We start from the raw sequence: 27,406 nt of genomic DNA, 5'->3' as shown, positions 1-27,406 counted from the left end.
AGATTTCATTCTCAGCTCAGCAGCAGTGACACAGTCCCCAAAAGGATCACAACAGAGTACTAACATAGTAAACAGTTTGTTACTACTCCTTCCTGCTCTTCAGATACCCAGAGAAATGCATGCATGTACTTGGTGAACACTGCACTATCATATTGGTTACCACAAGCACACAAATTACCTTAAACAAAGCAGCCTACTAAAGCATGATAATAGACATCTTTATTAAATTTACTCTTTAATAACGCCTTTTCTGGGCTATTTGCCAACTAACAGTTCAGCAGTTATTATTCTATAACAGGTTTTCACATACCTCTTTGAAGTAAGGAGCTAAACAAGTAGGTCTTAACTGCACACAGGACAGACAGCTGCCTTCCAGAGTGGTGGCTACCTATAGTACCCACTTCTTCAGTACTACTAAAATCTATTCCACCACCCCAGAATTTAATTATCTCCCCATATACTGGGTCTCCACACCCCTACTCAACGACAGCTAGCACCACAGATTCTGAACCAAAACAGTAAACAGTCCTTTTTATAACAGATCCCACAGAGCAAATGTTAGAGTGCACCAGATGAAGAAAATGAGAAGGTGTTGGAGTCAAGAATAAGAGAAATCAGTAGAAAGAACACAGAAGTATTTAATTAGATTTGAATTTTGATAACACTTCATTATTGTGAAGAAACCATAATTAAGATATGTTTACCTTGGCAAAAGCATAAACTTTAAAGAAACCCACCCTTCTGCCGCATCATTATTTCATATGGTTTCTATACATAAGTCCATTAACCAGATGAATACTCAAGGCAGTTAAAAGCACAGAACATTTCTCAAAGCTGCTGCATAAAGACATTTTACTAAATTGTACATGTAGTCCATCAACAACACGTGTGCTCCAAAGGAAGCCTATGCCTTCCTGTCATGTCACAATTGTCACACAACACCAATATGCACTCTTTTCTCCCCACAAAGCAGATGGGTGTTTATATAAGCAGGGCAGAAAACTAAATAGCTGTTAGAACTTTATGCAGTGTAGGCAATGGAGATAAATACTGCAGCATGCTCCCTTCCCAAAGGGATTAGCATTGCTCATGCTTCTCAGTGGCCTTTTCGGGGTCTGGATGTATCAGATGTAAAGATCATACTGTTATCACAGGTGGGAAATCGCTCTTTCCACAGCCAATACCTTTTCTTAGATGCACACTTGCAGTTCTGTCTGTACTACACGGGTAAAAGCAGTGAAACCCTGCTGGGGTAGGTAACTGGGTTTTCCATTAAGAAAAAAAAAAGGTTTAGTGGTCTTGTAGCCATGCAGCCCCAAAAGACTGTACCTTACTACCTGATGCCATTCAGAGAATAAACTAATCCTGGAGAAAGCTGGAAGTGCAATTTCAGAAGAAATAGCAAGGCAGCAGCAGTAATTAGGACATAGCTAGAGAGTTTAAACTGCTTTAATTCCCAAGCGTTGGGGTGAGGGATGTCAAAGTAGGATGCAGGAGACAGTCAGCACAGGGCTGAGAGGGAACTTCTCTACAGACAAGGGAGCAGCAGCTCTCGTCTTACTCAGACTTCTGAGCTACTCAGCAGAACCCCAGAGATAACTGGGAAAGGCTGAAGCAGCTGCAGCACAGGCAGAGGAACAGGTGAGCAGCAATAAGACAGAAGAGAAGGGTGGGAGGGACAGGAGCAGAGGCAGGAATCCCTAAGCTGCCAAGGATAACACGCAGAGCAACCACAGCCTCCAGGCACAGCCCCTGTCCCAAAATGCCTGCACTCCAGTCAAGGCCAGCCCCAGCACTGGCGTGCCTCTGGCTTCACATTCCTCAGAAACTTGCCTTAACCAACTATGGGAATCATAATTTCATGTACAACCCAGAGAACTACACGTTTGACAGGCAGAAGCTAAGGGCAATGTCCTGCTCAGCTTGAGGTCAGAGGATGATGAAGAGCCTCGAAGAGTGAGGCAGAAAGACACACATAATACTTGAGGAATGAAAAGCAGCACTTTCTGGAGGAACAATAACAGGGACTCAAGAGATACAATCTCATAATCTCCGGCTATTTGCTCTCGCTCTAGCTAAACAGATCTTTAAATAACATTTGTGCATACATAAAGAGCTTTTCTTCCCCATTTGTAGCTTTCCTCTCCTCTCCTCCCCTGGCCCCTCCCCACCCTCCCATACTCTCTTCCTGAATCTCTGCGTAGGGCCTCCTCCCTCACATGCTCCGGCTGGACAGAGGGCAGAAGTGCTCTGGAACAGCTGTATTTCCTCCTCATCTGCTCCTTCCCCTCACAGCAGAGGGGAAAGTACATGCCAGCTCAGCTGGCCTCGTGCTTCACAGCACTTGAAAAAGCGCACTGCCATGCCTCCCACCTTCACTGAAGGCAAGGCTCCCAAGCCGAGGCTCTGAAAGGACCTTTTCTTTTTTATGTGGCCTCCTGGGTCTCTGCACCATCCTCCCAAATTGGGCTTGGAAGAACTTGTGGACAGAAGAAACAGAGGGGAAGGCTGACAGAGTTAAAAAGGGTGTGAATGAGAAGCAAAACACACTGCCCATCCCCTGAAACTGAGAGCAGCTGCTTATTACAACCCTGTCTTTGAGAACACACTTCAGGAGTAAAGGAGTAATTCAGAAGTACCTCGTGGTGGGTTCCTGAACACACACACCTTGGTGCCAGTGACAAGGGCTGTTATCACGTTTGTTTTAGAGAGGCTGCTCAAACAGGCTACGTGGTAGCTGAAGAACACCTACTCTCTGAGAAGGCACATAGCCCTGCACTCCAGAAGGTGCTCATTAGAAGATGAAACACAGCCATTAAAGCAGCAGAGGCAAACAAAGTGCAAGACAAGCTCAAACTTGAAGACTGGTCACTTGAGGTTCCCTGAGTTGATTCCTCTCAAAAAGCCCCCAAGAGACCGCTCTGTTGACTCCACCATACAGCCTAACTACACGGTCCACCCCAACATCCGCTGCAGATGAGAGCGCTTGAGGGAGACTGCAACACGAACACCTGCGTGTGTGACCAAACAAGGATGCCCAGCGTGGGTGCCACACGTGCAGGCAGCGGTGTGTGCCACGGCTCCAGCGTGAGCCGCAGCCCAGCGAGGCTCTCCCCACCCAGACAAGGCAGCCAGGATTTCACAGCCGTGGCTGTAGAGCAGCAGAGATGGACAGGGATGCCAGCAGAGATGGACAGGGATGCCAGCAGCCCCGTCCCTGGCAGCCCGGGCACAGGCACGGTCCGAGGGGCCGGGGGCTGCGCCCCGAGGCAGCGCTAGCCGCCAGCGCGGGCAACGCGCCCAACCGGGGGGAAGCGGGAATGGAGGGGAAGCAGGGAGGGATCCCAGCCTGCCAGCACGGCTTCGGGAGGCAGGAGGAACGCGTCCAGCTCGAGACAGAGCAGTCTGGAAGAAAAGAGAGAAAGAGCAGACAGGCACGAGGCGACACTCGGCTCCCGACCCTTGTACCCGCACAGGGCGCTCGTCCCGCGGGGCCGGGGGTGCCGAGCCGCCCCAGCGCGGCGGCCGCTGGAGCCCTGCCCGCCCCGAGACCCCCGCCCCGGCCGCCGGGAGCCCCGCGCGGCTCCCGCAGCCCCCTTACCGCGCTCCGTGCGGGCGAGGCGGCGGGAGGGCACGGCGGGTCCCGCCGGCGCTGTAGCCGCTGCGGCGGCCGGGACATGTTGGGCCGGGCGCTATTTATAGCGGCAGGAAGCGGCTCTGCGGCGCGGCTCTGGGGCGCCGCTCCCCCGCCGCCCGCGCCGCCGCACATGCCCCGGGCCCGCCGGGCCCGGCCGGGCCGCCCCCCGCGCTGTGCCCCTGGGCCCGGCCGGCGGAGCGGGCTCCCCGTGGGACGGCCCTTCCCAGGTGGCGCGGGTGCCGGTGATGGCCCTGTCCCGTCTTTGTGTGCCCCGTGCCCAGTGGGAGTTCACAGCAGTCAGAGTTACAGAGAGCCCCTTACAGGAGATGGGCTCGGGTCCCCAGGTGCCAACGGCCTGGACTGCGACTTCGGTGGCTCTGCCGAGGACACAGCCCGTTCAGAGCCTCCCTGGTTCCCCGGCCGTGCCCTCACGGCAGGGACAGCTCTGCTCTCCGTGCCGCCCGCACTGCCGGCCCTCGGGACAGCCCCGCTCCTGCCGGCCCTGCTCCCGGGGCTCCCCTTGCCCACAGAGGTCGCAACATGTTTTGTTCTCCCGACCTGCCTGGCCCTGCTCCCGGGGCTCCCCTTGCCCACAGAGTTCTCAACACGCTTTGTTCTCCCGACCCGCCTCGATGGCCTCGATGGCAACCAGCGGGGAAGGGGTAGTGGCGCCTGGGGAATAGCGAGGCACCAGGCAGAGACACACGGTAGAGCAGAAACGTAATTAAACAGTGGGAAAGACATGCTTGCTTTTTCCCTGTTAAGGTTTGCAGTATACTGAAATGTGGGAAGGTCAATTACCCATCTCCGCAGGATGCCCCTGAAGGTATTTGCGTTTCATACCTCAATTAACTCATACAGAGATTGCTTTGCCAGGCAAGCAATAGATTCTGTTCCCTTTCCCCCCTCAGCTTGACCAAGTTTTTCAGAAACAAAATTTCTGTTCATGTTTTTATGTCCAACACTGAGGTTTTGGATGGAAAAATGCCCAAGTGTATGTAACAGAGTAGCTTGTGCAGATAGGAGCAAGGTTTGAAGTGCAAGAACTGTGTCCTGAGTGTCTATTTGAGCCAACATTGATCTCACATGCTTTTGTCTCTGTAGGATTTCACATTTTGGAGGTGTTCAGATTATTTCTGTTTACTCCATGCGTAGACATGGTCTAGCCCAGCAGCTATATAACACTGTTATCTAAAATAAAAATGTTAGGGACAGGTGTCCTGGAGAACTGAAATATGCTCCTGATTCACTTGTAGCAACATGTCCGAGCAAGGTCTAAGACTGAGTAACCTGTGTGCTAAGTTAACCTGCTGCAACTTTCATGTTTTCCTCAGGAGATGAGCTATTGCCTGAAGGCACAGCATTATGGTGAGACACGCTGTCGTAAGAGCAATGGCATTACTGTGCTGTCTTCAGTGGAAGGCTGGAAACCTTGCCAGGCTTTTATGTAGGTCATGTCTCAGTTTCTGTGTCATTGTATGCTTGGAGCACTACAAGAAAACACAAAAACTGGTACAATTTTTTATGTGTACCCTTTTCTGACCCATACAATGTAGATTAGCTTGCAAGCAAAAATTTCAGTGCTCACAAATAGTAAAACTGCAGGTACTCTGTGTTTACTGTCTTTACAGTCCCAAAGCTCTCTTAAGGGGGTCACAGATCCACATGAGGTTCCTCAGCAGGGCAAACTGTATTTGGGTCATTGGTTAGCTGAAAAGTCACATAGAGGCAAACAGCATCCCCTTGTCTACATGCTGGGGAAATACCATGTAATGTGTTTAATCCAGGCTCCATATGGGATAAATAGATACACTGATACAGATCTGCTCAGCTTTTAGGAGCTGGGAAGATGTGCTGCAATGGGAGATCTGTGCTGGGATGACAGGAAATGGTGACAACCTTTGCTAGGAAAGAATTGTCCCTTTCTGGGGAATCCACTGAGTGATCCATCATTGCTGTGATGCAGTAGCCTACAAACTCCTTTGGACTTCTGCCTGCTGGTCAGGCTGGCCTGTTGTGTGGTAACACGTAAAGTTGTCCTGTCCTTGCTGTAGATAACCCACCTGCAGCCAGCAGGACTCAGCACGGCTTTCACAGTGGGCATTGGTCAGCTGAAAATGCTTCTTTACAGGTTGGGTCTTTGCCATAGCTGTGTCAGTCTCTTAGACTTTATTGTGACTGAAGTGTGATCATTTTGCCTTTTCTGTATTTGGTATTTGAATTTCAGAAAGAGATAAGTGCTCTAGAGCTCTGTTAGAAGTCAGAGTCTGTGCAACCTTAGGTGACAGAAACTTGGGAGACTTTGTATCAAATTCACAATTTTTTAGAAAAGAAAGAGAGAGGTAGTTTATAGCCAGCAGCATGCCTAGGGACCTGGAGGCTGTGCTGGAATTTATCTAGCTCTAGTAAACATTTGAAAATGTGAGGTCTTGTGACTGGAGCCAAGGACAGCAACCTTCTAGAAGTGTCCAAAGTCAAAAGCATTCCTGATGTGCTGAACTATCAATGACTTTAAAGGTGATATCTTGCCTGTCCCCACAGTAGAAAACTCCTCCTTTCAGGGAGGCAAGGTACTCCCTGTCTCCAGCAGCAGCACAGTGTTTATGCACTGGTGTGGGTCCTGTGTTACACATTCCCTCCTGCCCTGCTGTCCCTGCCCGCTGTGGCTTGCCTCAGCTGTGGAAACAGGAACTGCTGAGTCAGCAGCCTGATGAAACTCACACTGCTTTCACACTTCTCTGGGGAGACTGCCACAGCAACGAGGTTGACAGCAACTTATATCCCGGAGGAAAAAAAAAAGGAGTACTTAAACTGTCTTACAATTGCCTGAAACAATAATCTGATTTTTAAAAAACTCTCAAACTGAAGGAGGCTGTGGGACCCAAGCACTGGTGACAGATGAATGGTCAAACCTGGCACACGAGCTCATAGTCAAGTGCTTGGAGTTCAGTGAGTGTCATTTTCCTGCTCTCTCTCTTGATCTGCTCAACTACATTTTACAGAGCCGAGATCCAACTGGCTGAAGAGACAGAATAAGGACATTGAGTTCAGCTCAGCTGTCTGGTGAGGATGGAGAACAGCAGCCTGTTCTGATTACAGACTCATGCAGAGGTGAAACCATTCCCTTGGAGCTGGTGCAAGATAAAAGACTGTGAAAATTCAGATAACCCTCTCAGAAAAGCCAGGTCTCCCAAAAAGCACAAGTGCCAAAGAGGAAAGAGATTTGGCAGTGACTGCATCTCTGAGAGCAACATATCCATGGCACAGTACAGAGTAGCTAAGGTCAGCTAAATGGATGGGAAGGGGAAAGTTAACTTCCAAATGGTTTGAAAACTGGAAAGAGAGCCAAACTGAAAAAGATGGAGACATTCCAGGAAGCTATTCTACTAAGGATATAAATATGGTGTTATCAACAAGCTCAAAGTGAACTAAAGCAGCTTTAGTAGCAAGAAGATGGCAGGTTAACTGCTCCAGGTACTATCACTACAAAAGCAACACCTTCCCACTGAGATGCCCCATGTCTGCTTTCATTTAAGTGAGGTCTGCTTATTTCAGCACCATGATGCTTACTTGTCGTTATTTTTTATACTTATTAGAGAAATTTAACAATGTGTGATGCCTGTTTCTTGCTTTGCTTATCATGAGGTTTGTAAGTTGAAGCTCCAGGCCGAAATATGCCTGTTTAAGGCAATGAGGCAGCAGAGATGCATGCGTGGGTTGCAATTATCCAGGGTCATCTCCCTGGGGCTGCAGATCCAACCCGAGTAGGAGAGAGTTTGTGTTGAGGTTGCAAGGGGGGGGCTACAGAGCTGTAAACGAGAAATCATTAGACTATACATACTTACATGTGTGCAGCAGATTTTCTGTGTCTGTGACAGAACATTTACAAGCTCCAAAGCTACTATTTTAGCAGGGGCTGACATTGAAAGCACAGTAGCAGTTGAGAAGAGGTAGTCTGCAGGTAGGTAAGGGTATTCTGTCAGTGGATGGATACTGGTAACAGGGGATCTTAGTGGTATGCAAGAAAAATGTATCATAAACGTGATCTAGGAAGGGAAAACAGAGACTGGTACAGTCCAAGTATTCAAAGCAAAGCAAAAAAAAAAAAAAAAAAAAAAAAAGAAAAAAGAAAAACATGTACTTATTTGATGCTTGGAGAACTCTGTTTGGAGAGTCAGAGTACAATGCCTAGAATCTGCAACTTAAGAAGGGAAGTTGTCAGCATTTTTTTTTTGCCTGCTGTCACATCTTTTGAGACACAACTAGTTCATCAAGAGTCAAAGTGACAGAAAGAAGATTTGCTGTGCCTATAAAACAGGTCAAACCATCACAAATGACAATTTTTGAATAAATAGTTTCAAACCTTTTTCTGAGGAAGTGGAAGGGAAGCACTGGTACTTAGCTGTGTATAAGGAGAGCTGGAGAAGCAGGCAGGTACACACGTGCACACATTGACTCTGGCACACAGATAGGGGGAATTTGGAGACCAAGACATCTGCCTTGGGAAGGCTGAACAAAGATACTGTAGGTGCTCACCATGAATCTTGTTACTTGATGTTTATTTTTAATACTAAGATTCAACCACCTGCTGCTCTAAGAGGATTGTTCTGTCAATTTCAGTGCCAATCCGAGGCTCTCAAATTAAGGTCCGGGCAACATTAGGCTGCAGCTCAGCTCGTCGGAGCAGGGAGCTGCTGGGAGCTCCCACCGGAGCCAAACCCAGCTGCAGTGAACATTCCCTCTGGCAGCAGAGGTGGCGCCCAGCAATGCATCTTTGGCCCTCGCTTGCAGGGTTAATGATCATCCAGGGAGGCAAAGATTACCATCCTTTAAACCGTGAGAGCGGAGCAGCGTGCTACAAGTGATCTATCACCCCAGGCACACTGTTTGCTCAGGACTGCAGCTCACCAAAACACTGTCCGGCAAACACTACGCAATGCTGGGAGTGTTGCTCAAGTGCCTCATTTCCCTCTAGTGCTTCTAATGCCTGTCCTCTGCAGGCAGGACACGTTTTAACATAATACGAATAATTTTACTAAATTGTTTACAGCTGTTAGCAAAGTAGTGCTCTTGGCTTGGATAACCAGCTGGAAAAGATGAGTAACTTGTCGCAGTTGCCCCACCTATCCTTATTTATGTTTGAGAAGAAGGGGCAGCCCTGCTGGTATTGCCACACAGCATCATTTGAACGCAGAGAGGCTCCTTGCTGGCGTCGCATGCGGAGTAAACAAAGTCCGGCGGTGCCGGGCAGAGGCAGCAGTGCTTTGCTTTGGCCACCAGAGCGAGCTGCTGCTCAAGTTTTGGGCGGAGCGGCTCCGGGAGGAGCGCTCCCGTTAGCGGGCCGCGCTCGGGCACGGCCGGGAGCCGCCGCCGGACCAGCGGGGCAGGGACGGCTTCGGAAACAGAGAATTGTGTTTAATGAACACCCTCAAGGTCGAAGGCGCAGTGTGGAAACCAACCTTCCAAAAGCAGAGTAGGCTGAATTTGGAGATTATTCTAGAAACAGGTTGGATCCTTCCCACTATAAAGAAAAGACTCTCCCCTTTGATGCAGCAAGATTCTATGGGTAGACTAATTCATGACAGACAGTCAGTTCAGATTTGTGCATGAAAATCAAGTGCTTAAGCATGGAGTTTGAGATATTTCTGACGGTTGTATCTAGTGTTATCAGAGGAGTGACTCTGCTAATACAAAAGCCACAGAACAGATATTAAAACCAGCTTGAATGCCAAAGTTGGATACAGATTTACAGCTCAACTAAAGCTTATTACACTGCTATTGACTTCACTGGAATAGTATATGTTGCTTAAAAAGTCAGACAACCTTATTATACATTAACATTTTTAATAAAGGGTAAAACACAACAAAACCTGGCTGATAGCCATTCACTTTTACCACTAATGCAAGTGTTTCGTTTTGGCAGTTAAATACTGCTGAGCAGCAGCTCAGAAGTGCTAAGTATGGGGCCTTACGTTTTATTATCCCTGCTCTTTCCCAGTGGTTACTGATTCCTGTCAGTGAACCTTTCAGAGGCTGGCCAGATTCTGATGGTCATGATGCTCTCAGATGTTTAGGGCAGCAAATAGTTTCCAGCTGACGTTCATCCTTGCTGATTTAATTCAATAAGGCGACCAGCAAATACAGCTAATGTTCCTATAAAACAAACTAGCATAAATATGCCAAGGAGGAGATGATCAAGCACCATTGCAACAAACTTCCATTCTTCTGCAGCCTGGGAAAGAAACAAAGGAGATGGTAAAATCTCTGCAGAGCCCTGTTTGTTACAGGATTCTCGTAATTTACTATCTTGAACAAGGGGAAGGCTCTTCCCTAAGTGCCATTATTGCTATGCAAAAAATGCTCATTTTTTTCTCAAAAGCAGGTCAGTGGTTAAGAAAGCCTAAACAACCTAGAAATACAAGTTTCAACACTAAACTAACCAGAAACCCTGGCAATTTGCTGGACAATTTCATTTAAAAAAATGTTGAAAAGCTTATTAGGCCAATTGTTGCTTCTGAAAGAAAGTTTAAAATCTTGAAAGCAAAATGCTTAGTTTGACTCAAATGACTTTTGTTTTTCCCTTGCTTTTTTTTTTTTTCCTCATGAGATATCTAGGCAATTCCTAATAATTTAACCCTAACCCCTGCTTTCCATACACTCTAATGCCTTGTAAAACCTTCTTGGTAGCTCCATTAGTCTTTTTTCTAGTTGTGGGACACCACGAGCCACTTGCTCTGTACCTTTTCACTGGGAACCCAGCACAGTAAGAACATGCAGAGTGCAAGGCACCAAGTACAGCGGGGCTCATGATTTCCACCCTGGAACTCCACCTGAAGGAGTGACATGTGCTGGCCTAAAGCAGCTTCTGCTTGTGCCTTGGTGCTGCCATAAGCAGAAGAGGCTGCTGTAATTTATCTAGAGGACACTGACAATGACTACTGTTTTGAGGTGGTTCAGAAGCAAGTGCAGTGAAGTGATAGCCTTCAGAACCTTTCATTTATTTAGGAAACTTGACTTTTGAAACCCCCTGGAAGCGATATATCACTAGTGCCCAGATGACACAAACAGCTGGGCTCCACTTCCGAAGGGGTGTTTGCTGGTAACCTGAAGACCCTCCTTGTAAGCCAGGGAGGAAGTGGAGCCCAGAGATGTTGAAGCCATGCCAGCCCTGCTGAAGACAGCAATTTGTCTGCAGAGAGGCGAAGGAGTCACGGGGAACATGAGACTACAGCCAGAGCCATCCCACATGCTCCAGGAATTTGGTCACAGGAACAAACACCGTGGTGTAAATCCTGTCGGTGGCAAGGAAGCACCTCCTTTTCAAGAGAGTGAGTCAAATTATTTTGTCAGAGAGCTCCCCTGCCTTCAGACCAGCCTGCAGCTCAACAGGAAAGGTCTGTGACCACCTAGGAAGGTGAAATACCAGGACTGAATTAGCCTTGCAAAAGCTGCGTGAGCTGTGAAAGCTGAAATAAAAGAGGGCTTAATTGTACTGAATGTGCTAGAAGGAGGCAGAGCTAGGTTTTCCTAGGGAACACTGCCATGTGTGACTATATGCTTTTATCCTTCCTTTGGCTTGCAATGTGGAAAAAGTCAGTAATCAGAGTAGCTCATAACATACTTCATTTGGAGGGACTACTTGTATTCAGGAATAAAACAAAACCTTATCAAAATTGGAAATATAATTTGTAAGTTACATTTAACACTTCTCAGATAACACTACTAGGGTTTTTAGAGTTTGCCTTGCTTCCTGGGTTTTCAAAAGCAGCAGGATCTTACTTACTACAGTGGCAAGATGCCTGAGTGGGAGACCAAAGAAATGTGTTTTGGAACTTGCTTATAATTGTTGAAACTGGTTTCCTACTCAAAGACACTCCATCTCTATGGCTTCACATATCACATAAGAAAACCTTGGCACTGACACTTTTTCCTCTTCTATTATTTTGGGAAGCCAATATTCAATTAACATCTGTGACAATTATTTGTTGCTCTTTGTTGACTCCCTTAAGGGGAGAAGACCATCCACTGCTGGAGCCAAACCAGGGCTTGGAGTGTTTTTGTAAGGCAGGGATATTTTGCCAAAAAAGTAAGATGTAGCAACCTGAAAGCTAGAAATGAATCATGCACAAAAAAACCAAAAACAAAACAACAAAGCCTTACATTACTGGCTTCTTGGTCCGATTTCATTGTTTCTGCAATGTATTTGATTCCCTCTATAGCATTTTTCACATCTGGGTTTTTGGTAAGCGGGGAGTAGAAGTTGACAGGCACAGAACCTGACTTCCCAGAAATGTCAGAAATATCAATATCTTCTGAAAAAATATTTTTGTCTTGTTTGTCTCTTGATGGTCGTTTCATTGTAGAGAAAAACATGACGTTTGGGATTGTGTCAATAAAGATCTGCGAACAAAGGGAGAAGATGACAGTGGCTGCTCTGTGGGGCTGCGCTACAGCTGCAGCTGTGCTGAACAAAGACAGCTCTCCCCTCCCGGATCCTTCCCGTGCTGCACATTCCCTCTCCGACTGTGTCCCAGCCCACGCCTCAGTCGCACCGGGGCTTTTGTCACCTCGTGTCCCGGGGCAGAGGGAGTCCCCGCAGGCCTGCAGAGTGTTTGCTGTCGGCCATCCCCCTGCCCTACACCCAGCATCCACACCTGAAGTGTGGGTGATGCCACGGAGCACATCCTCAGCTGGCACAGGCTGACAGAGCTCCAGCCATCCCATCTAACTTGAAACACATTGCCTACAAATCTGACTTGAAGATTGGACTGCAAAGAAACTCTTCTGGCTACTTAGGTTTGATTTTGCTATTATGAATATTTGCTATACAGGTATATAAGGTTTACAGTAAGAGACTTGCTGCCAAAGCAATGTTAAGCACATGCAGCATTTCCTGCTGAAGTTTCCCTTCTGCAGGGGTTGTTTATGCTGCAGAGGGAATCTAATATAAGCTGTAACCTTAAAAACATAATTAGAAATACACAGAAAAACCTCCTTTTGTGTCATGGTTTGGTATGAACCCAGGCAGGCTTCAAAACAGCAAGGATTACTGAATAAATCAGATGGTCTTTGATACTGTCTCCCTGGCAAAGAACTTGTAATGACAGACAACCAATTTTTTCTGTGTCTTATGATTACCATTTAGACTCCTGTGCAAGGATCTCCCAAGGGCTGCAGAGCAACTCTATACTGGAAAACTACAGAGAAGATTTTGTAGCTTTTGCTAAACCATTTTTTGCAAAATGGGATGCTGAACTCAGGTATTCCCAGTGGCCTTTGTGCTCTGCACTCATGCAGGCTGGTGGCTGGTCACTGGCAGGCAGTAGTGCCTTGCAGTCAGTGGAGAATTAGGCCAGGATACATAATTTGAATCCAGATGGACATTTTCTTTTCCCATTCCCTACCTTTAGCTGCCCATGTTTTGTCTCATCTGTTCCCTGCAAGGATCTACCCCAGTGCACAATTTTGTTAATTCAAGGAGCACCTTAGCAATCTTGCTGACTTTACACACAGCTAGGTAGTAAACACTGGCTCTTGTGCTCTTTAATGTGACGCATTTACCTCCCCAATTCTTTTTGACTTTTATTAGAAGACGTGCCAATAAAATATGGAGCATTTGGTGAAAGCAGAAGGTGTGCTAAGGCACAGAGCTCACCTTCCTGACCCAGGGGGGCATGGTGTGCGTGCTGGGGGAGCGGTGGTGGGTGTTGATGACGATGACGGTGATGATGATCGAGGCGATGACAAACACCATGGTGAACAGCATGTACTTGCCAATCAGAGGCACTGCGCTGGAGGTGGAGGGAATCAGCTCCACGATGACCAGCAGGAACACAGTCAGGGACAGCAGGACAGAGATGCTGAGGGTCATTTTCTCACCTGTCGTAAAAAAGCCAGATCCCCAAAATCATTGCTGGTCCTATCAATCAGTACAGAGAGCATTGGTTTGGGAAGCAGGATGGGTGAGAGCTGTTCACACAAACACCTGTGTGCATTTGTAGTGCCATCATCTCTGCCAGCATCCAAAGCAGCAAGTAGGCTTGGCAAACCTGAGAGCCTAACAGCATCTGCTCCAGCACTAAGGTGGGAATTACCAGGAATGACTGGGCTGAGGTGTGGGTGGGTGCTGAATATTTTTACTTGCTAGGAGCATTTGGTGGGCTCTGCATTTTAAACAATGCAGCATATGCACCTTTGTGCTTGCTCCACAGCTTTCTGAGGGTTTGCTTCCCTTACTCTCTGTCTCTGGGCTGAGAGAGCAGACTAAAATCACATCTGACATCAGGTCAGTTGCTATGCATGTGGATGGTGTCAAAAATGAATTACAAAACATTATTCACACATTTTTTTAAATCCGGTTCAACTTTGTAGAAAGTTTTCCACTTTAAAAAATGCATCAAGTATTTAATAAGAAGGGGCATACACTGAAATTAAGTGGTATGAAAAGCCGACAAAAGGCAAAAAGAATCAAGGAGATGAAATGGTTGCAGGGAGCATGAGTGGCTCAGCAGAGACAAAGGAGGCCAGAACAGGTCAGAATTACTCTGTGTCACACAAAGTGATGTGTGTGTGAGCAGGTAATGAGCTCTCTGCTCTGACACAATGCAGAAGGGCCTCTGTCACCCCTGTGTGCTCATTTTACTGCAGTACATACTAACACACTGATTACCTAGGGCAAAACATAAAAATTATCCAGCTAAATCTTTAGTTTGCAGAAGTTAACTGGATAGCTAGTCAGCAATTTCTGTGGGAAAGCACCCCAATTTATTTCTATCAACAGTTTCAGTTTTCAGCACTTATCCTTTCTTTGCAGAATATTTAAAGCCATTACTTTCAGTGGAAATGTCCAGTTTTAGTATGCACTGGCCTTCAAGCTGGCTGATGGTTTCAAATACTGGGAATTTCTCAGGAATTTCTTAGAGAAGAAGAGAAATTTCTATGGAAGTAGAATGAATACATTTACATACCTGAATCTGTGGGTAGGTAGAAAACGAGCCCTGTTAGAAAGGAGAAGAGCAGGCAGGGGATGATGACGTTGACAATGAAGTAGAGGGGCAGGCGCTGCATGAGGAAGTGGTAGGTGATGTCCAGGTAGGGCGTGTCAGGGCAGCAGGCGTAGTAAACCCAGTGCTTCCAGCCACGGTAGTCCTTCATCACCCACTCCCCGCTCTCCATGAAGTTACTCAGGTCTGGACGATCGCTCTCCTGGCAGCAAAACACCCCAACAAATTCTTAATGCCAGGTATTCTGAGCCAAATCAAAACTTAGCAGGTTTGGCTCAGGAATGTGATTCCAAATAACTCATGCACTTTGTGGGGTTTTTTTGTGAGTAAAAAACTCTCATCTATGTTATTTTTCCTTAGAATACCAGCCTCTACACAGCATTCAACTGAATATTTTACAGAAACAGTCAGGATAGTAGACTGAAAAAATATGACAGACAGGAGATGTACCTGAGGGAACAGGGAAGGAGTCTTTGGCAGTGTAAAGTCATGAGCAGAGAAAATATACCCCCTCAGAAAACTCTAAACCCAAGAAAACAAACAGAAGTAGAACAGGCAGCACCATAAAAAGTGGTGCAAAGCTGCCAGAGGACAGACAGGAGACTGTCAGGGCACAGGGATAATATGTAAGAAGAATTTAGGAGCCAAACCAGGAAATCTTGTGTCAGATCTACAAATGAGAATTTTCTCTTTTACAGGTAGGGTCTTCTTGTTTTTCCTGTCAGAACTAGGTCATATTCCATTCTAAATCTGAGATCTCTCTTAAAAAAACACGTACAGGTCTTTGCTGCTTTTCCCAATTACAGACTCCCTGCTTACCGGGTTAATAACAACCACTGTGCCATCGTATGTCCAAGTTCCCAACTTCATGCTGCAGTTCTGCTGGTCAAAGGGGAAGTGTGTGACTACGATTTCACAGTAACTCTTAAAAATGGCTGGTGGTGTCCAGGTGATCCGACCTGTGTGCTCCAGAAGGACTTTGGTGTATTTTACAATGGCAAAATCCCCGTCTGCACTGCAGAAGGAACAAGGACATTGAAAGCAATATGGGCAGCATAATCAGCAGAGTCACAAAAGGATTTCTCTGGCTGTGGGTCAAATGACTCCCCAGTGCATGCTCCTGGAGAGGCTTTCCCTGAGGAATTGTACCCACTGGAACAGATGTCATGGGAAAACTGTCCCACCAGGGTGGTGCCACAAGGCAGAGCTCCTCTCCCCTCCCTCCCTGCCTCCCTGAGCAGCTGGCACCCCTTACTTGTTGTAAAGAACAAGGTCTGGCCGCCAGATATCATCTGAGGGGATGCGGATTTTTTTTACGCCACCGTAGTCATCTGGATTCCATCTGAGGTTGACATCTGTCCATTGCTAAAGAGGGAAGATTTCAGTCCCTGAGAGCCCCTCCCAGCACTGGGGTTAGTTTGAGTACTTCCCAGAAACAGCTTCTCCCTTGCTTTGGGACATGCAGGTAAGCATATACATGTGGGAGTGGGACCCCCAGCTCATTTTTTACATTAACTTATACTTTGGTATAAGAAGCTTATTAAAAAAAAACAAAAACTCCAAAAGAAAATAACACAAAGATATCAGATGCCTACTGTTTGAAATACAACCCCAAATGCTTTTCTTAAAACTCTTAGCATCTAGAGTACTTTAATCTTTAGATCTCAGTAAGAAGAAATGCTCTACTGTCTGACCCACCTCTCCAGGCTGCCCCTGAAGGTATGAGAGTGTAGTCAATTCCTTACTGTGTTGAGTGCATTTATTTGAATTAGATTAAATGCTTAAGAATATTTAGAGTTACCTGTTTCAGGCGCACATTGGTTGTCACAATCTGATTTACTTCATCCTTAAAAAAAAGGAAAGGGATAAAAAAAAAGCAGACAGCACCAGCAAGCATCAGGATTAAAGGATAAAAATGGTTTCCTTAGAAAAACACCACCATTTGGCACGATCACATGAGGCAGTGACTCAACACTACCCGTGTCCCACCGTACCACGCTGATGAGCTGGATGAGCTGCAGCCCCACGGTGACGACGACGGCCTCGCGATGGTCCTCCACAGGCCGCACCACCTTGTTGTAGTTACTGAACAAGTCCTCCACCAGGCGGGTCTCGTCCTCATAGCCCAGGGCCAGCCCAGCTGCACAACAGCCAGAAAGGACAACAAGAGTCGGGAGGGGCAGGGAAGGGCTACAGCTCCATCGGTCTGAGGCTGGCACGGAGGAAATGCTGCCAGGCAAGCTGCTGGTGGGGGATGTCACCAAGTCCTCCCTGTGACAATGGCCTCCCACCAGGAGATGAACAAATGCAAACAGGCAGGATCATGAACATCAGACTGAACATCAGGAGTCTTCCAGCCTGAAACTGTGCTAACATGCAGTACTTATGGGCTGTTAAACACAGAAAATGTCCAGTCTCAGGGGTTTCTAATGTTGCCTTTTCCACCTTCAACCCCACAGACCTTCTGTGACACTGACATTAAAGGTGAGGGCCAAGCACACCAGTCATGGAGAAGCCATCACCATCCCCACTCCTTGCATCTGCAGTCTAAGTGGAACAAGAGCTCCTCTCCACAATGGGAGTTGCTGGGGTTGTGCAGGCGGTGAGAGAAGGAAACCGCTCACTGTGTGGGGTAGGTCCATGGCCGGCTCTGCCCACAGGCTGCCCAGCATGACTTGGCTGTGCTGCGCCAAAGAGCCGTGAAGGAAAAACTTCCCAGGTGAAAATGGCAGGGAACAGCCCCGTTCCATGGGAGCCTTCGCAGTGCTGTGCATGGCACTGCCGTGCCAAGAAGCAAGGGCACTGGGGACAGACGGGCCCTGCCTCCAGAGAGCCTGGGGCAGGGGGAGCAGGCACACAATCACCTCAGATTGTAGCAGGCACACAATCACCTCAGACTGTAGCTGCTTCACTGGTACAGGGGGGAAAGCAAATGGGAGGGGTGCCTGGGGATGTTTTTGTGTCTCCCCTCTTAAAGGCAGCGAGAGGGAGCAGAACAGTTGAGCCTCACTGCAAGCATTTTTGGCAGATTGCACCCTCGTCTCCCACTCTCTGTTGAATCCTGGGCCACAGAAGTCAACAAGAATTTTGCTGCTGACTCCAACCTAAGCTAGGATTTCTGCTGGTTTTCTAACTGACTTTTCATCAGCTTTTACGTAGCTGAGCTGAGATTGCCAAGGGTTCTGCCTTGGCCTTGTCCTGCCATGAGATTATATTAAAGTACTTGAATGCCAATCAGAAAAGCTGTCTGTTGCAGACAGACACTGTTTGCTTCCTCTGCCAGGAGGCTGAGTGAGGGTAGACAGGAGGCATCTTTCAATGTTTAAGTTATGATTACAACAACCCATCTAATTGAAGCTCTATGCTTGATTAACGCTATTAAAATCCTTTCACATTTGCTCCCTTCTGGTGTAGCTTGGTAGGAATTTAGTATACTGCTTGAATTTTCTGAAAAGCTTTTAGGATTACAAATATTTATTCTTTTAAGGGACAGTTCAAAAAGATTTAGCTCAGTACAACACATGCAGCTGCCAATCAATTCTACCTCCTTGTCAGTCACCCCACAACTTAATGAAACTCCTTGTAATGATTTTTCCCATTCCAAGTCATGCTTACTAGATCCTTTCCCATATTTTGAAATACATGTAGCACTAAGGCAAACGGGGGCATGAAAAAAAGATTGCAGAGACAAAACCAATTAAACACAAACTTCTCCACTGAAAATATCTGGTGCCTGAAATTACAAATATCTGAGCTGCTACTTAATGCACCCCCCTAAGCTTTCTTATAAATGATTGGGTGTGTTCATAAAACCTTACCAGTGGGACAGGCCCCTCCTGGAACACATCCTTGCTCGTGCTGATGTACATGCAGAGCCCTGGAAGGAGACAACCCCCCTTCAAGGCAACAGCTGGAACACCTTACCTGTGCAGATGAGGAGGAGGAGCACACAATGGACCTTCATCGTCCTCTTGCCGCAGTCATACAGATGGAGGCACGCACAAAGCACTCTGAGTCTCTTGAGAGGGGGCTGTGCTGCCAAAGCACACCCAGAAGGGTGTTGGTTTACAGCACCTGTTCTGGGAGTGACAGCTGAGGGCCACTGCCCCACCGGGCTGGAAACGGGAGCACAGTGTGTTTCACCCATCAAATATCTTCTGTGGTTTACAAAAGGTCATTTTTTTTCTAAGTATCGATGTGGTCTGTGTCTTACTAAACAAATACACACACAAATAAACTAAGAAAGAATTATCTGTAAGTAACTGAGCACAAATATATATACTGCACACACTTATATACACACAACTATCTACCTTATACATACATGATTATCTACTCTGAGCTCAACAATATCACTCAGGAACAAAACCTTGAGAGAGAGAGTCCTGTGAAGTGTTCAGCAGCATGAGAAAAGCCAGTCCATCAGTTTCCAGGAGAGGAGATGAAGCAAAAAGGAAAGATGCCACTATAAATCTGTGAATGTTCTTTGCAGTTCAGGTCATCTGGTTTCAAAAGACTTGGAAGAGGCCCAGGAGAAAGTGACAACAACATCCACAGTGCAAATTGGCTTCTGTACCTGGAACAGATAGAGAGTATGAGCCATCAGTCTGAAAGCAAGACAGAGAGCTTTGGTAGTGTCTGTAAAATCCCAAATGGTCTGGAGAAGGCAGATTTGGATTCACTTGCTGTCGCCATGATAAAAAGTAGAGAATATTGAGGTAAAAGTTGTCCACCTTAACCAAGACAGCTCTTCACAGAGCGTGTCTGCAGTGGAGTTGGGTGCCACAGGAGTGTCTCTTTGCAGAGGTCTATCCCTGTTCAGAAAAAATAGTCTGCCAGATAATTTTATACTATTGAATGTACACACACACACTCCCCCTAAGAAGTCTATCACTGACTCTGGGGTGGTGTCCTGGGGATAGATTGCCAAATACTAATGGTGTTCTTGCATTTTTCTCAGGCAGCTGCCATATGGAGATAGGACATGGCTCTGGGTGACCTGCCACAGCCATTCTTACACTGTGTTCCAAATTTCCTTTTCCAGAAAACATTCCCCACAAACCCTTCCTTAGCTTTGCCTCTGGGTGACACCAGAGGTATTTTCTATTTCTGCTGTATATCCTTGGTGCTGTCTTCCAGCTGGCTTGGTGTTTCATGCTGGATGCCTTTATTATTATTTTAATTATTTTTTAATCACTTTCCCTCACCCACCTCCCTCCAGTAAGCATCCGGCCTCCACCTTTACATTTCTCCTCCAGTACAAACTCTCCATCTACATAACTCTGGCCTGGTTCCTGGCCAGCAGCTCCCATTGTTGCAGAGATCTTGTTTCAAACCCGCGTCTGAGTGCTCCCAGCCTTTATCCCAGGCCGGCAGCTGCCGTGGAGATACAATTCCATGGAGGCATTGTGGGAATGCTGAGCAGGGCCCTCCGGATCCTCTCGGGCTCCCAAAGCATTTCTGCCCACCCCAGCAGGGCTGCAAGATGGATGGGTGTTTCCACACCCTGGCCCACGACAACTCTCGGCTAGCAGAGGTGTCTGTCTGTCTGTCCTGACAGGTCTGTCCCTTGGGGCTGGCAGGTGCAGAGGGCGTGGGGGCCCCAGCGGCTCTGCAGCCCCACAAGGGCTTGTGGCTCTTGCAGCCGCCCCAGCCTGGGAGCCAGCGCTGTGTTGGAAGAGGAAGGAGCAGGTATTTGTGGAAGGCCTTTGGGGAGCAGCAGCCTGGCTCTGAGAAATGTTCCCTGGCAGGGACACAAAGCCTTTTACCTCGCAAAAAACCTGAGGCAACCTGAGCTACTGCAGTTAAATATGGACAGAGAAATGAGTGCTGCTTGTTGTTCGGCTAGGGAATGTGACCCATCATGACCGAGGTGGAAAAGCAAGGGAAGGGGCTGAGCTACACTGAATGCCTGAATTTGATCAATTGTTAGGGTGGGTATTTTTCTTTTTTCCTTCAGAGTATTCAGCGAATTTTTTGACAAACGTTTCTTTCCCACATAAAAATCCCTTTTAACATCTATCTTGACTCCAGCCTTTTCAGCTTGTTTTTATGAGCCCCCTCCCCATCCTTCACACAAACCCACTACCCCCCATAGTAAGGCAGACCAGCCTCATTCAGATGGATTGCAAAGCAGCAAACTCCCTGCTTGCTGGATGTAGGGCACAGCTCCTTCCATCCATGTGTGAGGAACAGGGGGTCCTGCCCAGGGACAGCCAGCTGTGAACCAATATTCCCGCAGGTGAGGAGCTTTGGCAGAGTGGCACTGCACAGGCACGGGCAAGGTGAGCAGAACACCTGATGCTTTGGACAGAGTGAGGAATAGAAGGCGCTAAGCGGAATTTCTGTCACAGAATTGCGAGCAGAGAGGCAGTGCCCAATGGAAGAGAGCCGGTGCCAGAGGCTCCAGCAGACACACGGACGACAGGGCCTGTGGGAGGGTGGAGGTGCTGAGAAGCAGAAGCAAAACTAACCAAAAGAACAGAGAAAGGTTAGAGAGTACATCAGGGAAATTAAAGGAATGAAGGCTTGAAAATAATAGCACTGTCCAGCAGTTTTAGCTTCAGTTTTCAAATGCAGTATATACCTTTTTAAATGCATTTTTGTATCGGGAAAATGGCATTGCTGGCGGCAGTAGATTATGGCAGCCCTGTAAGGCAGACGGCAGACAAACATTTGTGAGTTTGCCACGCGTCCGTTCCCAGATTTCCCAGATTTACATCCCGGCACACGTTCCCGCTGGATCCCAGCTCGGCCCCGCGGCCGCCAGATGGCAACAGCTGGATGAGGGATGAGCCGCGCACGGCTGCCCGACCGCAAACCCTCCCTGGCGAGAGAGAACGGGGAGCAAACATTTTCCACAAGAAATTCACCAGGAATTAATGCCAGTCTTGAGATGCTGGAGGACTGTACTTACCCAGCTTACTCCAGTGCCCATAAGAATATGCTAATCATTAATATACATGTCAGAACGTATTGATAAAGATTAAATTCCTCAAATCAAGAAATCCAAAGCTGCAGTTTTCCATACTCAGATACACATCCACCAACCCACAAAAATGTTTTATCACCACGGATGTTTGTGGCAAGTTGGGTTTCAGCAGATATTTTCTCTGTTTTCTATTACATCACCCAAAGGAATTGAAAATACCAAAAACTTGCTCAGAAGTGGTGATCTTAAACTCTGCAATTACAGAGCTTTCATGTTATGGCAGAGACATGGTGCACAGTTATCTAATCTGAATGATGCTTCTGGAAAGAAAATAAGAACTTGAGTCTGGAAAGAAAGAGAAGAACAAGGAAAAGGACCCCAGTCAAACAGGGAAACCAGATCCTAGGAGTCTCTGCTTCTGGAGGTGACATTACTATATTTTAAGTGCATATTCAGATGTAAGTATTTAATAGAGTTACTGCCAGTGCAGAAAGTGGAGCTCAGCATAACCTGAATTCTGGAAATACATGTGTCATATCCCTGCCCCATTCCATACACTGAGTGGGACCACAGGAGCATTTAGCCTGAAGTATTTCTCTGGATGCTCCCATTTACCTGTTTAGATACATCTGCCTGTTTCTAATGATGATTCTCCACTGGACTAACTGCAGAGCAGGCTGTTCAAGTTTAGCTTCACAAAAATCTGCTGGTTCAGCTCCCATGAGCTCTGACCTATTTTGGCCAGTGTTCCATAGTTCAGACTTTTGCTGAAGGCATTTTGAGGGGTGCTCCACTGAACAGCCAGGGGGAGGAAGAGGTGGCAATGCAGGGTTGTTTTAATGCTTAAAGCTGCTGCCCAGATTGACACAGGCTCTTCTCTGCTGCCCACAAGGATATAATTGACTGCAGCCCTTCTGCAATGTCATCACTCCCAAGTACAAAACAAATCCTGAAACATGGGGCACACATTCCCCATATAACTCCAGCTGTGGGATGGGAGCATAAATATCCCTCTGGATGTCACCTGCTTCCCATGGAACTCCAGTGCCCTGGTGAAAGGCAGACCTGCTAAACCATCCCACATCACACCTGCAGCAAGTACAACCAGGATCAACTTCTGTGATCCTGAGGACACCTCTGTAACCCTGTGGGAGCCCCAGGGTGCCTGCCTTTGGGGTGCAGGTTCTCTCATTGCTGTTATATCTGGATAAACACACTGAAACAAGTTTGGTTTATTTTTAATCCTGCCAGTGAGCTGAGTGGCAAAGTCCTCTCCCTCCCCACATGGATCTTCCCCTCCCTAAGCCCTCACTGGTCCCAGAAAACCCCACAGATCCCTGCAAAGCATCCCTCTCACCTGGGGCTGCAGTGTTTGCCTTCAAAAAGTCAACATCTACCTCACTGGGCTACCTGAGCCTGCAGAGTGTTTTAAAGCAGGAAATGCCACCCTCCACCACGCTCCCAGGGACAGACTTCTACTCCTGTACATGACACACTTGGAATTGTTGATATGTGCTTTACCCAGGACTGACCTCATGCCAAATACTCACTTTTATTGCTTATGCTGGGATCTTTGCCAACACACACAGAATTTTCTTGGTAATTAGTGGAAAATACTGACTTCTGTGGCTCCTGGTGTGTAGCTCTCACCTATCACACAAAATTTATTTTGCCTCCTTGGCAGCCTGCAAGATCTTGGCTGTGTTAGACAAAAGGGAACTTACAAGCTTGTATTTACAATTGATAAAACAGAAAAACAAAAATACAGCCTAAACTCCAGCAACACCTTCAGAAACATCAGAGAGACAACTGGGTGCCTGCAGGAGGGTGGGGGCTGCCAATGGCAAGGCACGAATGGCTGGGACACTGAGCACCAGGCAGGAGTCAGGGGTGGCTCCCCTCCTCTGACAGCCCCACAGATTTTACTCAGCATTTCACATGAAGACAAATTCCAGATTTCCCTGCTCACCAATATTTGGGATTTGACAGGAGTGCAAAACACCATACTCAAGGCAGTTGGGGGAATACCTTGGTAAACACACCGCACAGCAAGGGGAGCAATGTGAGTGCAAGCCAGGCTGTGCAGGGGCCAGAGGAGCAGCCCCACAAGAGAAACTGGCACTGAAACAGTTCCAGTTTGATGAGTGTTAACAAAGCCTGGGTTATGGATCAGCCTGATTGTGAGGTTCATCCTCCTAGCAGACAAAGCTACATCTGCACGGACTTGTCACACAGCCCTGGAGCTTGCACACTGCCTGTGCTCACACAGGACAGGTTTCAGCTCTGAAGCTCAGCACAGCAGTGGTTTGAGGTGAGAGCAGCTCAGCAGTGTCCAGGTGATACACATGCAGCATCCAGCCCAACCACACTGCCTTCACCAAAAGGAACATTCCATGTGAGAAATTCCCTTGGTCACTTTTCCTGGCTACTTTAGGTAACCAATTCTGAAAACTTTTAATCTTCCCTTTCTTCCCTTTCTGTGCCCCCTGCACTGGTAGGTCACTGTGCACTGGGATGGTCCTGGGGAGGCTGCTGTGCTGGCTGCTGGCTCTGCAGGAGGGTTGTGGCAGCAGCAGGAGCCCCAGCCTTCACTGACACTGTCAGCAACCTGCCCACAGCTCGGGTGTGAGGCTGAACTGGCATCTGAGCTGCAGGGCAAGAAGGGAACACCACTGGGGGTTTGCCTCCCACCAAGAGAAAGAGAATGGCAGATTCCTCCTAATGCTGGGGGAGGTTTCCAACCCAAGGATGGACTCAGACTGAACAGGCCAGTCCCCACTTCCATGGCAGTACCTGTGACTGCTCCTGTAGCTTCCCCACTGCCAATATCCTCACCAGTCAATGCCAAGTTGATTCTTTTCTGCAGCTTCTGACAAACCCCTCTTGGTTTATGCTACAGAGAGAGAACTTCAAATTTAACTGTGGGCAGGCCTCAATTCTTCCTTCAATGAGGGGGCATGAAGGAGCTATAGAGGCTCAGCATTGCAGTGTATTTGAAATGGTTGAGAAGAGTGAGCATTTGGATTGCTGAGCGTGGACTGCTGGGGTCTGGGATTTTTTTGAAAAAAATTTAAACCCAAGGTACTGTAACACATTTGGAAATGATGCCTTTTCTCCAAATGGCAAGAAGTACTTTCAGGAGAAGCTCACAGCTTTCCATGAGGAAGGGATTTGCAAGTGTCAATGCAACTGACCTTGCAGCAGATGTTGCACCTCCTCACATCTATTTCATTATTGGCCTCTGTCTACTTTAAATAAAAGTACTCCGCTGGACTGCAAACCTCCCTTTCTGTCGGGTAACTTGTCCTGCACCACACTGGTGGTGTCTAACTCACCTTGCAGCAATCTCAGTGTACCTGAACTCCAGCAGTTTAGTGCAAGATGTCATATGAGAGTTGTTGCCTGGTATAAACAACATATGTCCAACATCATGATGCTGGAAAACATGAAAGAGGATAAAAGAGCAGATAACAAATTAGAAGAATCTCTCACCTTCCCCTTTTTGAGAACAGAGCAGGTGCTGGATTTGAGTGAGCAACAGCATGGTGCTCTGTTCAGTTCTTTTGAGTTTAGTGAATGATCCTTCAGGCAAGCTTTAGGATACACTACCTTATGAATATTAATCTATAGAATGAATAATTTTAATAGTTGTACAATCCTATTTGCATTAGTGACAGAGTTAGTAATGAGTCATAAAAAAGAGGCAAAGAGAGAAAGCTTAGCATTCAATCTCTAGGCTTGGTAGCAAGAAAGAAAAATTACAGGCGACCTAGTGAAAATAAATCCTGGTTGTCTGCCAAATATATATTTCAAAATAAGGCCTAATTGCCTCAGGAAATACATTAATCAGAGGATCCCAGAGGCCTGAGAACCATTTGCTCCAATTGACCAAGGCAGAGTACTGATAAACACCTGAGCAATGCAAGAAGCTATACATGTCCTTGAGAAAAAAATATATGAGAAATACAAAAGGACATCTAAATAAAAGCTCTTAAACAAGTTTCTTGAGCAGCTTACTGACATCACTCTTGGGAGAGATCAAAGAAAAATGTTACTCTGACCATGAAACCAGCAAGAGACATTCGATAATCACTGAATCACGCTGTCCAAATTGAGATTCAGCAGGAGGCATCAAGAAGAATATCTCTGTGGTGTGGCCCACACCATGGAGAGAGACAGGCCATGAAGAAATTATCAGTTTATGCAAGGGCTCTGGTGAAGAGCACAACTCCAAATGTCCATGGCTAAGGCAGGGGAAGGATGTGCTGAAAAACTGAAGAAGAGCTGGACATAAAAGCTAACATTTATAGCTTTCCAAAAGTGACAGTGGATTGGAGGGTGCAAGTGCCACCTCTCCAATGACACTGGACAAACTAACAGTCTTATCAAATTTGTCTTCTTCCGTAAAAGAATGCCAAACAATAAGTTATTTACAGAAAGCGTGAGAAAGTTTGCTACAAGAATGTAAACATCAGAAAGCTTAGAAAATCTTAAAAAATCAAAGCAACACCCCCCAGCCCTCTGTGGGGCACAGGGCCTTGCCTTGCTGGTTTGCTCAGCAGTCCCTGGATGCACACACACGTCCTGGCCCTCCTCCCCATGTGTTACATAAGCTTCCCAGGGCTGAGGTGTAGTTGCTAAGCAGTAATTCTGCACGACTAAAAAAGAAACCCATGATTGCTAGGTTCACTAAATGTTTTTTTTCCCCAACTGCAATATAATTATAGCTATAATAAAAACATTGCAGAACATTCATCAGCATGCAAAAATTAGGTCAGGAACAAAGTGAGTACATCATATATGCTTTTAGAAATCTTTTCTCCTTTCCTTTGCCATTGAAGGGGGAAGGACCAGAAAAGTTTGTTATTGCATCAAATCATAAATAACAGGATTTTCCATCGTGTCGGCTCACCTGACATTAGCATAGCTCGTGTTCTTGTTTCAGAAGGCAGCTTGCTTCCCCATCACAGAGCTCTCCTAAAGCCTTGCCAGAGGTCCCTGCCCACAGCCTCTGCACACAGAGTTTTCCCTGAGCTCTGCAGTCTGAAATGGGGGTGCCCACACATCCCTCCAGTGGGGAGCTGTAGTTTAATCCCTTTTCCCCATCTTTTCCCGTGTCCAGCTGCCCTTTGGCAAGGTGCTGCAGTGTGTGTGCCCAGCTGCCCACAGGTACCCCCAGCACTGAGACAGCACTTACTCCTCAAGGAAACCAATTCCTTCAGAGAACTAATCAACTTGATGATAGCCCTTGCTTCTCATAGACCTAGATTATTTATTCTATTGTCACTTAACTAATACAAATATTAAAAATACCCACTTTCTTTGTTTAATTAAAAAATCAAATAAATGGAACTTAAATAATGCAATTTGCTTGTGTGCAAAGCATCTGCTTGGTTAGCAAAAAAGAAATTTCAAATTCACTGTAAAGACAATGTTTTTTCTGCATTACTTCTTTAAAAGATTACCACTCAGGAAAGATCAATTTCATTACAACACTAAAAAAAACAAGACTAAAATGGAGGCTTTTGTCTATACACTTAATAAAAATATTACAATTACAGAGAATAAAGGAAACTCCCTGCATACAGATGCCTGAGATTCCAAGAAAACACTTCATTGAGTGTTGGGGTTCTCCATCCCACATTCCTGACCCTAACACAACATGTGACCCACATCCAAGAGATGTGCCCTCTGTAGGGGCAGCTCTGTTCCATGAGGGCTGAGCAGGGTGCCTGGCACACAGGGTCAGCCTTCATTAGTTGAATATTGATATTATCTGGTGTTGAACACATTCTGTATCATCCCTTGGCATGCAGTTTCCTTACAGCCCATCAG

At 46.8% G+C, this 27,406-nt stretch overlaps 2 protein-coding genes across 4 annotated transcripts in view; both read right to left on the bottom strand.

The window, feature by feature from the left end:
- Nucleotides 1-3,811, bottom strand: part of WIPF1 (WAS/WASL interacting protein family member 1) — a 52,482-nt gene extending 48,671 nt beyond the window's left edge. Inside the window, exon 1 of one of the 2 annotated variants that reach the window (XM_074548461.1) lies at nucleotides 3,602-3,811. The gene's annotated coding sequence lies outside the window, so the exon portion shown is untranslated. The remainder of the gene's footprint in view (nucleotides 1-3,601) is intronic. The other variant, XM_074548460.1, reaches the window with a different exon arrangement.
- Nucleotides 3,812-9,376: 5,565 nt separating this feature from the next.
- On the bottom strand, nucleotides 9,377-26,739 carry CHRNA1 (cholinergic receptor nicotinic alpha 1 subunit). 2 transcript variants are annotated; one of them, XM_026791731.2, is made up of 10 exons: nucleotides 26,484-26,678; nucleotides 18,565-19,216; nucleotides 16,635-16,780; nucleotides 16,442-16,486; nucleotides 15,896-16,005; nucleotides 15,460-15,655; nucleotides 14,605-14,842; nucleotides 13,293-13,516; nucleotides 11,798-12,037; nucleotides 9,377-9,869 (listed from the first exon to the last, which is right to left on the bottom strand). In XM_026791731.2, exons 2-10 carry the CDS (start codon nucleotides 18,785-18,787, stop codon nucleotides 9,738-9,740), a joined length of 1,554 nt encoding a protein of 517 aa, XP_026647532.2. In that variant the 5' UTR covers nucleotides 18,788-19,216; nucleotides 26,484-26,678; the 3' UTR covers nucleotides 9,377-9,737. The 2 variants fall into 2 exon arrangements, with proteins under 2 accessions (XP_026647532.2, XP_074404553.1); XM_074548452.1 differs by lacking the exon at nucleotides 9,377-9,869 and having other exon boundaries at nucleotides 11,895-12,037; nucleotides 13,412-13,516; nucleotides 26,484-26,739.
- Between the last annotated feature and the right edge of the window lie 667 nt (nucleotides 26,740-27,406).

The sequence above is a fragment of the Zonotrichia albicollis genome, chromosome 10, assembly GCF_047830755.1.
Source record: "Zonotrichia albicollis isolate bZonAlb1 chromosome 10, bZonAlb1.hap1, whole genome shotgun sequence".
NCBI lineage: Eukaryota > Metazoa > Chordata > Aves > Passeriformes > Passerellidae > Zonotrichia > Zonotrichia albicollis.
This window is presented reverse-complemented; position numbering and strand designations above follow the sequence as displayed.

What these genes read in the sequence shown, in the direction of transcription:
- CHRNA1 (XM_026791731.2), bottom strand. Translation starts at nt 18,787, where the DNA reads ATGGGTGAAACACACTGTGCTCCCGTTTCCAGCCCGGTGGGGCAGTGG. An exon ending in GACCTTGTTCTTTACAACAA is followed by an intron (nt 15,656 to 15,895) that starts GTAAGGGGTGCC and finishes TTCCTTCTGCAG; the next exon opens with TGCAGACGGGGATTTTGCCA. An exon ending in CGGACCAAGAAGCCAGTAAT is followed by an intron (nt 9,870 to 11,797) that starts GTAAGGCTTTGT and finishes TTTCTTTCCCAG; the next exon opens with GCTGCAGAAGAATGGAAGTT.